At 39.1% G+C, this 13,955-nt stretch overlaps 1 protein-coding gene across 1 annotated transcript in view; it reads left to right on the top strand.

The window, feature by feature from the left end:
• LOC146137481 (uncharacterized) overlaps positions 1–13,955 on the top strand; it is a 65,426-nt gene that overhangs the window by 44,700 nt on the left and 6,771 nt on the right. Inside the window, exons 48-62 of the mRNA XM_083394356.1 lie at positions 541–1,196; positions 1,454–1,527; positions 2,120–2,182; positions 2,276–2,366; positions 3,445–3,700; positions 4,403–4,490; positions 4,965–5,031; positions 5,966–6,103; positions 7,110–7,241; positions 7,808–8,572; positions 9,262–9,406; positions 9,935–10,134; positions 11,135–11,504; positions 12,308–12,579; positions 13,535–13,639. Of these exons, the coding sequence (XP_083250482.1) occupies positions 541–1,196; positions 1,454–1,527; positions 2,120–2,182; positions 2,276–2,366; positions 3,445–3,700; positions 4,403–4,490; positions 4,965–5,031; positions 5,966–6,103; positions 7,110–7,241; positions 7,808–8,572; positions 9,262–9,406; positions 9,935–10,134; positions 11,135–11,504; positions 12,308–12,579; positions 13,535–13,639 (3,422 nt within the window). The remainder of the gene's footprint in view (positions 1–540; positions 1,197–1,453; positions 1,528–2,119; positions 2,183–2,275; positions 2,367–3,444; positions 3,701–4,402; positions 4,491–4,964; positions 5,032–5,965; positions 6,104–7,109; positions 7,242–7,807; positions 8,573–9,261; positions 9,407–9,934; positions 10,135–11,134; positions 11,505–12,307; positions 12,580–13,534; positions 13,640–13,955) is intronic.

Below are 13,955 nucleotides of genomic sequence, written 5' to 3'. Positions count from 1 at the left end.
TTACACTACACTACAGCTGCGCTGAGCTGGGCGTAAAAATCGCTTCAAAACGACAACATTTTTCTATAGCTGCACGGGGCTTGAGTTTAGCAAAGCGTGAAACGCTCGAAACCATGGCATTTAAATGCAAATTACGCTTTGCTCAGCTCAGTGCAGCTGTAGTGTAAACATGCCTTTAAACCTCCATCAGTTCAACTGGGTTTCCCCTATACTAACAACGCTTTGAGTAAATATCGAATTTTTTACATTTATGAATTCTCACAAACACGAGATGTCTCGCTGCCAAATCTCTCGTTCGGTCAAAAGCTCCTAAAATTTGCACAAAGGTCTTTGAGGTCTTTATTTGCACAAATGTCTTTATCGTATTGCTCCATCGCTGAAGTTGACGTGGTTTATTCCGAGCTTGCCCTAATTGTTATTGGAACTTTAAAACGTACATTCGAAATTCGCAATCCACTTATTAGCGTGATAGCCACGCCTTTACCAAAACCTTTTTGTATTATTATTTCAGTAACCTTGAAAACATTTTCATTAATTCAGTAGCCTTGAAGATAAGCAAGGAAGAAGCCAAACCGAAAATGAAGGAAGATAAAGAAGAAGCCCCAAAATCGCCTCCGAAAATCTCTTCAAGGGAAGAAAGCAATGATAAGGTTGAAGACAAAGATAAGAAAAACGTGGATAAGGACGTTGAAAAAGAGGATAAGGTTGAAGAAAAAACAGAAAAAATTAATGAAAAAGACGGTAAGCCTCAAGAAAATGAAGACAAACCTGAACAAAACAGCCAAATCAATGGAGAATCCAAAGATGAAGCTCCACAAGAGGAAAAGGCATCTAAAAAGGATGATGAGGCAACAGTGGAACCTCCGAAGTCCCCATCTGAGAGCAAAATGGAGGTTGACGAGGTCGTGTCTTCCCCAAAGAAAGAAGAAGAAGACTCCACCACGGAAGTCGCTCCCAAGGATGTCCCGGTTACTGAGGAAACCATCTCAGAAGCGAAAGAGCAGCCGGAAAATAATCTGGATGCGAAAGCAAAGGAAGAGGTTCCCTCTGAAGCCATGGAAACATCTGTAAAACAAGAGGAGGATAATAACTCCAAGGAGGAGAGTTTGGATCCGGTGAAGAAAGTTGAAGAAGAGATTAAACCCGCTGTTGAAGATGCAAAAGAAGAAAACGAAAAATCAGAAGCGACGAAAGAGGTTTGGATCTAATTTGCCACAGTTTTTACAACTTACCCTTGAAGTTTTGTACTTACCGTTAAAGCTTTTTTACAACTTACATTTATAGGTTTTGAAATACATTTATAGACGTTTTTTTTCGACTTTCATTTATAGGATTTTGGGGGGGATTTTAAAAGTTAGATTTCATTTTTTTAAAACGATATTTCCCAATAATCACAATTTTTTAAATGTCGGTGTAATTTTATTTCGTTTTATAAACTTACAATATTCTTTAGGAGCCTGAGAAGAAAATGGAAGTCGATGTAATCCCGGAGGTTGTTCAGGAGTCAGCCGAGACCAAAGGAGAGAGGTGAGCCCTTTTGCAAAATAAGTTAATAAAATTGTGATTTTGGTATCTGAAGGGTTACGTCGTGTCCTGCACCACGTATTTTGCATATTGCTGTTTCTCCATTTTTTGAATTGCGCCAATCAAAGCTAAAAACATTATTCGTCATAAAAAAGGCTAGTTGTAGTGAAATCGGCCTTTAAAAAACTCACAAAAACCTCGAAACAACTGTGATTTATGCCTATTGGCGCGAAATAAGCCCGTATTGATCGCTTTAAGTTTGAGCTGTTTTTTTAGTGGGGTAGCCCCCTCGCTGGCCACTAAACAAAGTCTAATCGATTTTTTAGCCTGGCCATTTTGTAGTATATTATATGGATGCCGTTGTCTTGGCCAGTGCGACTCAAGAAGGGCTTTATCATGGCATTATACACATTGTGTATATGCGTCTTTCAGTCGTTGACCAACGGGTCACTGTAATTATTTTCATAAAAATTGTGCCGTTTCTTCTGGGTCCGCTAAGTAATGCTATTCAAAACGTTTTGGAAATTATAAGTCTAAAAGCACTTGTACAAAACTAATTTTTACCATCGAATGTAAGACTTTAACCTTTTTGCAGATCTGACGCAAAGCCAATCGAAGATGCTCAGATGTCTTTAAGATCAAAATCTTCCAACGCAGAGTAAGTAAAAGTAATAAGTAAGGGTTTAAAATCATTCTTCCAAGGTGTTTCTTGTCAATATTTTCTCTAACCACATTTCCTTGTGTTTTACAGCTTTATGGCAAGCATGGCGTCAAGTTATGCTGGCCTTGGAAGCCTATCTTCCACCTACATGATCCAATCTATGACGGGAAGGTGGCCTAAGGTAATTAAATTAAAACTAACACTGTCCGGTTGTATTTGTAGGAATACAGTTCTGCGTGTATCTGAAAATAATAGCTGATGCATTGGCATGCATACAGAAGGTAGACGTAGGAGTATTGGCACAGGTGTTCATTTTTTGGCGTTCTAATTTGATTTCTGGCCGGGCCCAACTTGGTTTTGCTGTACTTCCGTGACCCCAAAAAGGTGCATTTATAACCCAATGGTCCTTAGCCTTTTTCCTTGCTGTACCCTTGCAAATCACCAAACAATTCTTACTCCTTCTAGAATTCCTTAAATAACAACACTGATAACACATTATTATTTGGATAACACATTAACTTAACACAATACCGAAATGTGAGTTAGTTTTACATTGAACTAAGCAAAGAAATAAATCGCAATACTACATTTTCTGTCTCTGATTCAGCATCCCCACACCCCCTTGTAACGATTCTCGCACCCCTAGTGGGTGTCAGCACCCCTGGTTGAAAACCACTCATTTAACCAGTGTGCAAACATTTTGAGGTGGGCCACAGACCAATTTAAAAAAAGCTAGATTTATTGAAGAATTTAGTTTCATTTGTGTCACTATACCTAATTTTACAAGAATACTGGCTTGGTAAAGAAATTGAGAAGGAATGTAAATTTATTGTTCAGCAGCAAATATCTTACTAATTCACAAATAAATAATCTTTTTTTTTTTTTAAATCTGCCGTTTTTGTTCTAAACCTATTTTATAGTTTTTTTCTTTCGTAAAAAAATAATTATTGAGCCACAGAAGTTTTGTGCAACGCAAATTGGGCCACGAAAAAAATATTGAGAACCACTGGATTAGAACTATCCTTAAGCTTAAGCGACGGCATTTTTATATTAGCGGACATATATATGCCCACCCAAACAGCTCTATAGGTTTTTAAAGGCTATAATTTTAGTAATTTAACACAATAAAATCTAGAAACTCAATAAAATCTAGAAAAGCAAAAACGAATAAAATGAAAAAAAGTCACGAAAAAAAAGAACAAAGATTAAAAACCAGTAAGTTCATCTAACTTAACCTTTTTTCCATATTTTCCTCCAAGGACCGAATCCTCATTCAGCGAGTTGAAAACATCTGCTACTGCATCCTAAACGGCGAATGGCCCCAGGCAAACCAGACCCTTCTGACAGCCACTGCGCCCCCGATTCAGCAGGGGTCCACCTCCGGGCAGGGGCCGTCCCGCTCTCAGTCCTCGACCCCCCTCAGCTTCACCAGCGAGGGGCGGGGAACCCCCATTTCTTCGGCGTCCAACGTGGGCTCTATGATGCCGCAAGTGGCCAACGACGTCAATATGTTGGGTGGGGAAATCGCGTTTGCGTAGCATTTTCAAAAAAACAGGGATTTGAGGTTACAGGGGTTCTTAAACCGGAAACCGCGAACTAGTTTTAGAGGTCCATGAAGGCCTAATTGAAATAATATTCTATATTTGAGAAGTAATCAAGGTTTTAAAGAAAACTGTTTAATGAAAAATAAAACGGTTTGCACTGAATACATTTAAACTCCATTTTACTTTTCCATTTTTGGACTAAAATCAGCAGATTTGTGACGGTAATTTATGACGTCATTTTTGAATTTTTTTTTGACTATCGTGGTCCACGCGAAGCAAAAAGAATTGATTTTGCGGTAAAAAAACTTTAAAAAACCCTGAAAATGTGTTCTTGTAATTCATAAGGTTTTTAAACTGTACATCGCAACGCCCTGGTGCCTCGTTTTAATTTTCTAAGGGCGTCGCATAATTCTGTTTCGTATCTAAACTCAAATGCGGTAATACAATACTTGATGAAGATTGTTATCTCCGGAGCCCTGACATGTGCATTCGAAATCATTGATACAAAAAAACGAATCATTTTACAATTTTTTATTTTTTTATTTTTACTAGTTTAAATTTTTGTCTTCTAACCATGCCTTTTTATGAAATCGTGTGGCACATGCCAGTCCTAAAGAAACACGTGGTACTTCAAATAATCCTAATACCATAATATGATGATTTGTACTTGCAGTAAACGAGAAGCAACTTCGAGAGGCGATGAACCAGTTGTTGAACGCAAACGCCGAAGCCTTACGGATGCCAGCCATGCCTTCCAGAAGGTAACATACTGTAACCCAGCTGAGCTTTTTGGCTATGTCTAGTTTATTTGTTTGTGGCTGTGTCTAATTTATCGGTCTGACCACTAGGCCCCTTATCTAACATGAACCTAACATTGCGGGATAGCATTTTTTTAACAACAATTAAACAATGCACCTATGAAATCTAATTCAACTCGGAAATTTTTTTGTCCTAAAGACCAGTGAAGTCATGTCATTCGAAAGTCTTTTGTATTTCTTTCTCTTTTTTTTTCATTTTTTACTGACATTTTATCAGAAAATATTTTAGTTTTGTCTTTCTTTTGGTATTTTGTCATTTATTTATGCCGTTTAAATCAAAATACTATCATAAAAAAGTATTTTTTGATTAAAATAACTAAAATACCATTTAGTCTGTTTGCCAAGTGACATTACTTCATACGTTCTTCCCGGCAAGAAAATACTAACTGAACAAAAATCTGTTTTATTCTGCAGCAGACGAGGTCGCAAGCGAAGACCCGACCACCAACAGGCGCCCTCGCCCTCGTCATTTGCTTCGTCATCGGTAAGTGACAGTCCAAAATATGACTAAGCATTTTCTAACGACCCTTTTTGTGATCTAGGCGCCATATATGCTGCCGATACCTAATTTTGGTTTTATTGCTAGGGGTGTGTCCGATAATATCGGGGGTGTGTCTGATAATATCGTATTGGAGCTGATACGGGATGACAAGCTGTAGTATCTATACTCGTCCGATAATTTGGTGGTATCGGTCGTGATTCTATAACTAATTAAAATCGGAATTGCAGTTATGATATGCGATCAATCGTGAAAGTTTTTGATTTTTACGTAATTTTATCAGAAGCGTAATGAACCTTCCCAACATTAAACCTTGACCCAATGATGTCTAGGTCGTGTTTTCTGATTTTGACCGTTTCTGTCAACGTGTTTTACGAATAATGTTGTGGCAATTTTTTTATCAGCCTCAAATTAGGCCCAAACATAATGTAACGTTGGGAACAAAATACACGTTATTTGTCAGTAATTTTACAAAAATACTTAAGCCATTATATTCGATAAAATCGACATTTCGCGGCTACAAACGTTTCGGCAATACCTCATGCCATCATCAATGTAAAAATACAAGAGTTGGCTTTAATATTTTCATTGAAGTATGTCACCTTGTGCTTAATAATGCCTACTTCGAAAATATTCCTTTAGAAAAAAAACTTTGTAAATGGCCGTATTTGTTGACTTCTAAATAGGGTATTCAGGTGGCACTATTTAAAGACAAATTGTATAGAATTCTCGACAAGCTTTCGCACAAGCGTGCTTCATCAGATCAAAGTAGAAATTGTATGAATGGCATAAACGGCTTTTCTACTTTGACCTGATGAAGCACGGTTGTGCGAAAGCCTGTCAAAAATTCAATACAATTTGTCTTTATATAGTGCCACTTGATTACCCTTTTAAAAAAATACTCATTTTTTTCGCCCAGCTACCGCCAATGGACCAAAGTCTCCAGCGCAAAATCGAGCAGCTGATGGCGGCCAGCAACCCCGGAATGGGTGGAGTCCCGACCTCAAGTGCAGCAGCAGCAGCGGCGGCCGCGGCGGCGTCGAATCTTTTCAGCCCTGTACGTCCCTTTTCAGACCAGGAGCTCTCAGCATTTATCGTGTGTACTCTTTTTTCCCAGTTAGCGAACTGCGCATGTGGACGTGCATGGCAAAAAAATCAAGCAGCAGCTGCAGCCTCGTCGGTGCAAATGCTCCCTGCATGACCGATACAACGATGCGCTATTGGGTGTTTTTTATTTGCGCGTTTTTTTTTGTTGGATTGGTTCCAGTGTGGTCCGATATTATCGGATTAGAGCCGATAACCGATGCCAAGTTTTAGGTATAGGTGCTCGTTCGATACTAGGGTGGAATGGGTTCCCATCCGAAACCTACGGAAAATCTGTGAAATATGAAATTGTAACAACTGGAAAGCATGCAAAAAAACAATGTTTTACCGTTTTAACCATGCTCTTTAAAAGAAATAAATTAAAGAAATTATTTTATGACTGCCAAAATTTAATTTCTGCTTAAAGTTACATTTCTATTAAAAAAAAAAACATTGACGTCCAACGTGATAGTATTTTCGCGATCTATTAATAGTTACGTCCTGAAAAAAAAACTTGCCCGAAAGTTGAAATTCTTAAAGGTCTATATCGCGGGTTAGTTCCTAATTTTTTTTGCATGGTCTTATTAAGCTCGCGTATCAATCGCTAGTCTCATAATAATCCAATTGTTTACCAGAAATATAGAATGAAGTGCTTCCATGCCTGCTTGAAAAAAACTAATTTATGCGTTTAAAATAGACCTTTATTTTTTCGAAAATTACATCATCAATTTTCCTTTATTCGGCAAAAAGTTATTTTTTTTTAATATTGCATGACTTATAATTCACTGCGCTGCATCGCGTTTGTTTTATAATAACAACAAACCGTACAGTACTTTGCAATATTCATTTAAACATGATATTCAAGGAATAACCTACTCTAAACAAATATTCTCAATGAATCTTCACAAATACAAACCAACCGCCTAAACTTACAATTTATTGTCTTGCAATATTTCAATTTGCATTACCTTTCTTCCAAGGGTTCTGGGTTCGGTTCCGCACGCGGCGTCGATTCCGCGGCATCCATGATGATGTCACAATCGAAGGAGGACGAACTGGGAAACAGTTCCGCTTCGCTGCTCGCCAATCTGAAGGCTTTAAGCAACGTAAGAGTTCACGTCATTTTTGTCGCTTATTGGCAGTCACTTTTTCAAGTTTAAATAAAAATGTGTTTTTTTCCGTTTTTTCTGCATTAAAAGAGGAGTTCGCTTCAAAATTGTCGTTTGGGCAATTTTTTCAAATCAAATCAGATTTACCAACTTCCTAGTAATGCTGTGCATCAAACGAAGGCCGTTAAAACGTTGCTTTAATGCTAGGACCAAACCGCCGTTTACGATTTTTTGTGAAAATAATCGCTTTTTTCATTTGTCCCTGGAAATATTTTCCTTAATGTAATTTGTCCCTAAAAATATTTTCATAAATGTAATTTGTCCCTAAAAATATTTTCATTAATGTGATTTGTCCCTAAAAATATTTTCATAAATGTGATTTGTCCCTAAAAATATTTTCATAAATGTGATTTGTCCCTAAAAATATTTTTTTTAATTATTTCTAAAATATTTTCTAAATTTTAATTTGTCCCCAAAAACAGTTCCTTAATTTAATTTGTCCCCTAAAATAATTTCCTGAATTGATTTTCTTCCAAAAAATCCAGCAGCCAACTCACCTCTTCGCACAGGAACTCTCCAAAAGCGAGTCGACCGAGAAACCGACGCGCGGCCGTCCCTCCAAGTCCGGAAGCTACCGACAATCCTCGAGCTCCTCATCTCCATCTAGATCAAGAGGAGGCGGAGGCAAGGACTCGTCCAAGATGAGCCAGGAGCTCCTCAAAGCACAGCAGCAGGCCGCAATGATGCCCACGCCGGAACAGATGATGGCTGCAAACAACACGCTCCAGCAAGCGATCCAGGATGCTGTGAAAGCCGGGATGGATCCAATGACCGCCGTGGCCGCTTTCATGCCTCTTCTTCCCATGATGGATCCCTTCCAGATGATGAATCCCGGAAAACCCCAGGACAACTTCCCGCAACTTCCGGCCGGACTCCCAGCGATGCCGTCGCCAGGAGACATGGAGAAACTAATGAAGAGCATGGGACTTCCTCCTGAGTTGGCTCTCATGCCTGGATTCCTGAATCCCGGCATGCTCCCGCCAACTTCATCCTCATTTCCGTCTTCATCCTCCGCTTCTCACTCTAAAGATCATTCCGACTCTTCTTTGGCTTCCAAATCGCAACATCACGATTCGAAAGCGACCTCCGATTCTTCTTCTTCCAGCCTCTTAAAGTCCTCCTCTTCTTTGGAGAAGGAGGGGAGAGAGAAGAGTCAGGATGTTGCGGAGAAGAGGACACCGAGTCGGAAGGGAGGAAGCAAGCTGGACGCAATGTTCGGGGTCGGATCGGGAGCAAGGAATGATGAGGACAGCCCGATGCGATCTTCCGGAAAGGTTTGCTTTTTGTGACTAAATGTAACTTTCGAAATACACGTTATAAACTAGAAACACTTCCTACCGAACCTTATTTAAAACTTCCTAATTTCTAGTAAACTGAATATTTGCGCTGACAGTGGAATAGTTTTGGTCAGTGATCCCTTTCAGAAAATTTTATCAAGAATAATATTGCAGAACAACTTTTTAATCTATGAATTTGTCAACTTGAAAAACAATCTTGTAGTCCAATTGTAAAAATTCTGATATATACAATGTTACTGTCTAGCAAAAATGCTCAGATATGCAGTGTTATTTTTTAACATTTAAAAAATCGTTATCAATTTACCAGTACACTACACCCGCGACCTTTTACGCACCTCCGGGGGTCCTAGGACCCCTGGTTGAAAGCCAGTGATCTGAAAAAGAGCAAGAATTAAGGGTAGTAGTTTCTGCTTTTGTCCGTGTTTTTTTATAAAGCGCCAATTACATAAATTGGCCCTAAAAAATGAAAGATTAAATCACTTACTGACTTAAACGTCATAAACGTGCTCTTGCACTGTCAAACATAATTCAGTCTAATCTTCCCTATATGTTGTCAACCATTAAAGATTAACCTATGCAGCCTAAAAAAACGATTAAACTTTTAACTAGGTACATAGCTTCTGTTTTCGGTTGCGCAAAACTAACCGTCGATTTTGTGTGTGCAGAAATCTCGCAAAGCGTTCGTGTCACCTGCCATGCTTCCCTCCGACTGTCGCATACCTGTTCACAACAGCGCAGAGGGACTGAGGATATCAGGGGATGACGCCCCGCTCAATAAAGACCTCGCTGATTGGCTCAAAGACAACCCTGGTAGGTTTTCAAAGCTAGGGTGCTCTAATACACCTCCCGTGAGAGATAAATGTCCTATGAGTTTACTTGTCTTACGTGCAAATGTTTGCCGTTTGAGTTTATAGTTCACATGTGGATATTTTAACGTTTTTTTTTTCTGAAATAAAAAAAAATACGTCTAAAAAAAAAATAAAAAAATAATTATAAATATGTTTTACCTCTTATAACTGATAGTAGAAACATGGATTTTTTTTTTGAAGTAGAACTCAGTTTTACCTTATTTGTAAGTTGTAGACATTCTCCCGTCTTTATGCAATGCTGGACTAAAATATAAAAACTGTTGAAGTTGTTTACTTGTTTGCTTACACCCTAATGCTTTATTTATCGCCTAATATGTTACGCTGTTGGATTATAATTTAAGGCTATACAATAATTACAACACAAACAGAAGCATAAATGTCCTGAATCTAAGTACAGTTTACGCCGCAAAAGATTACATTCTCTGTACACGTTAATGGCTAAAAAGTTTATGATTTTCTTTATCCCTAGGTTTCGTGGTCGACTACCAAGCACTAAGGCAGCAACGCGAAGAAACTGGGTCCAAAAAGGGGGGCGACTCGTCCGAGGTGGGCGCCCCGGATAACCCCAGTCAGGATGAGAGTGACCCAGGGGTGAACAGCCCCACCATAATCCCCCAGCAACCGCCCAGCGCCTCACCCAAAATGAAGGACCTAAAATCCAAGGTAGGTGTCATTTAAAACCGGTGAAATATGTTTTTTATTATTATTTTTTTAAGTTGTGGCGAAACGCGTTTATTAACATGACCCATGTTTAAATAATTCCACAGGGTTTAATTTTTAATTGAAACCTTTTTGTCTTAAATTTTTACCTTTTTATTTGAATTAAAATTCTGTTATTTTTTTGGTCTGAATTTTCTACCCTTCCTTTTAACCTAAATTTTGGTAACTTTCATCAAATTTTAACCATCCAAACAATTTAAATTTTTATCCTTTGTGTCCTAATTTTATTTGGTAGTTTAAGCTTTTTATCGTACATGGTAATCTTTTCATCTCGCAGTAGATTTTTTGTTAATATAACGCTTTTTTATTAGAAATTCTAATCGCTGTAGGCCCAAAATATGCAACATTTCTATAAAAAATGACATACAAAGCTTAGCACATCTCTCTACAATGTAAAGGCATTGTTGCACATAAGCACACGCACGCTTTTTGTCATAAAAGTTATACTAGTGGCATCAAATTGAAAGAAAAAAACATCCCTGACCATCCCAATCTTCCAGATCGAGGTCCGTTTTAATAGATTATTCTAATTTCCGTAGGCAAAAAAAAAAATACGAAACATTGCAATAAAAAATGCAAAACGAGTCATCGGTCATCTCTCTACAATACAAAGCAGTTTAAACAAGATAATCATATAGGTAGATTTTTCGTCATAAATACTTTACCATCGGCATCGAATTAAAAGATAAATCATCCCTACAATACCTTATTATTAATTTAACAATTTTTAATAAGATATTCTAATTGCCCTAGTCTAGAAATATGTGTAACATTGCTATAAAAAATGAACTACAAAGCACCGCATCTCTTTACAATGTAAAAGCCTTTTTAAACAAACTTACACTTTTTGCCATAAAAATTCTATCATCGGCATCGAATTGAAAGATAAATCATCCCCTTAGTCCTCCTTAATCCTCCAACCTCCATATTCCAGATCGAGGTCCTCCAGGAGGCGGACGAACTCCTGAAGAGCGCCGAGAAGTTGGTGGAGACGACCAAGATGCAGACCAAGGAGCTGGTCGAGAAGCGCTCCGTCGCAAAGACCCCCGACAAAACAGGGGCTCACCCTGGCCCCAGCAGCAGCAGCGATGACCCCTTTACCGCCCCTAACCCCCTGCCCCCCTACTCACCCAGCACGAGCCGGAGTACAGGAGGAGGAAGTGGTGGAGGGTCATCCTCTTCTTCCAAGCAACAGCAGCAGCAGCAGATGTCGGATCTTGCGCTTCTCCAGCAGCAAATGTCCGGCATGGATCCCGCCACCGCTGCACTGCTCAGCTTGCCGCCCGAAGTGCTCGCCAACCTTGCCAGCTTGCCACCAGGTAAGGCAACATGCCACTTGTCACATTCGCGATTTACCATTTGGTAACGTGCCACTTAAGGCGGGCGTGATTTGGTAACATGACACTTGTCACTACCGTGCTATGGCAACACGTCACTTGTCATTACGGTTGTTTGGCACTTAACATGCCACTTATGGCGGATGTGATTTCTCACGTTTTGACACTGGCAATTATTTTTAAGTTTGTCATCAGGTAACCGACTTGTCTTAGGGCGATTTTTCACATTTTGGCACTGGCCATTTATTGTAAAGCTTACCACCCGAAGTGCTCGCCAACGTTGCCAGCTTGTCTCTAGGTAAGGCAACGTGCCACTTGTCACTAGGGGGTATCCATTTGGCAACATGAGATATGGCTTGCATCTACCATTTTAACCAGTGATTTTTAAACTGTCTTTCACGAAACATTTCTAATTTCGGAAAATTTTATATGCTATCATTTCTAGCACTAACAGAATGTAGAAAGCATTGGCGTCACGGTTGTTTATTGACTCGCTCCTCCCTGAGCCTGAATAGCTCAGTTGGTAGAGCGACCGTCCCGAAATGGGCGGAGGTCGTGTTGGCCGGAGTTTGCGCCTCACTGCACGAAAATGGCCGGAGTTTGCGCCTCACTGCAGGCTAGATTTACTAACAGGATGCAACAATCAATAGTCTTAAGGTTGTTTCGCGATTCGCTCCTAATCTGGGTCTGCGAAGCTTAGTGGGTAGAGCGACGGACTCGGTGAGTTCGAACCTCACTGCAGACGAGTTTTATTTTTTATTTGTTTAATTTTAATTTTTTTCCAGATGTTGCCGCGCTCATCGCCGGCGGCCTTTTCCCCGGTGGGGCTCCCCCCGAGCTGCTACCGGGCTTCAAGGCCCCCAGCAACCCCCGCGATGAGGGTAAGTCCCACCACGCCCCCCAGCACGACCGCCGCTCGAGCCCCCACCGGTCGTCGCCGTCTCGCCACTCGAGGTCGCACCACGCTCGCGACGACGACAAGGCGCCCCCTAGTGACCACACGCAGCTGACGGGAGACGAGAGAGTGTCGGTTGTCAATCTTACAACTGGCAAGAAGGTAATTGTCATTTTTTTACATTTTTTCGCTTGTTTGTTTGTTTTTTCATTAGGAATTTTTTACATTTTTTTCGTGAATCTTACGACTGGAAAGATGGTAGTTGTCGTAAAATGGATTTTTCTATTTAGCAACTTTTTTTGCTTTTTTAACGTATTATGTGGAAACGGTTTTTCTTTTTTTTTAAATACTTTTTTATGGCCCTGAAAACGCATGAATTCTGCAACCACAACGAAAAACTCCCATTTAGTATTTAATGTTTTAAACAAAATATTTCTCTTGTTGAAACGAAAATCTTAAAATACGTAGATTAGTGGTCGTTTTAAGATGTTAAAAGTATTGACCGGCCATAGTTTTATCTTTTTTATGGTCCTGAAAACGCATGAATTTAGCAGCTACAACGAAAAACTACCATTCAGTCTTTAATCTTTAAAACAAACAGTTTTTTTGTGTGAAAAACAAAACAGGATTTGAATTAATTTTATCACATACTGTTGCATCAAACTAAATCTTCTGAACATGAAAGATATTGTGTTGCAAGATTTCTCTTGTATATCAAATACCCACAAAGTTTTACCGGCGTCCTTATAATGATTACAAAAATTACAAATAAATTTATTTTGTTTAAATTAAGCAAAAATGAAGATTAGTGGTCGTTTTAACGTATTTCAAGTATTAACCGACCATAGTCTATCAGGGTTGTCACAAAATATTTAAATCTGGAAAAGTCTTATTGATTTATGTATTAAAGAGTCTTTGAAAAGCCCTATATTTTTTTAAAAACTTTTCGATATTCTTTTGATTTATTTCACGTCCATGTTAGGTTATGTGTTTAGAAAGTGCCGTAACGAAAAGTGTTGACCGTGAGATTTATACAAGTCCGTGAAATAAAGTTGTATGGCAAGTTTTCACGTCTTGTGTTTGCTTCTTTTCAAATCTTTTATGTTTCTCGTTCCAGTTGACTGGTCGCCAGGCGCCAGAGCTCTCCTCATTGGCTGATTACCTCCGCGCACTCCCGGATGTGGTGGTCACGCCCGAGTGGTCACAGGTCCTGAGGAAATCGGTATGTTTTAAACTTACCTAATTGCAACGAACACCATATGTTAGTCGGGCGTAATTTTGCCTAAATTTCCGGAAAATTTGGCAGCGTTTTAGGTTAATAACACTTGTGTTAATCTAAAACCGTTATTCCCATTCTTTTTGACCTACCGAACCCTTCAGATAGCATAAATAGATTACATTTAGCAGGAAAGTCATCCTTACTAGAATACTCGTGTATAGTATTTCGTTTTAATCATAGTCAAACAATGATTTCACAAAGCTTGGAATTCTAATATTTAAAAATATGAAATATATCTTCGTTAACACCCTTAAAAAAC

This window comes from Ascidiella aspersa, chromosome 7 (genome assembly GCF_963924565.1).
Source record: "Ascidiella aspersa chromosome 7, kaAscAspe10.2, whole genome shotgun sequence".
NCBI classification, from domain to species: domain Eukaryota; kingdom Metazoa; phylum Chordata; class Ascidiacea; order Phlebobranchia; family Ascidiidae; genus Ascidiella; species Ascidiella aspersa.
This window is presented reverse-complemented; position numbering and strand designations above follow the sequence as displayed.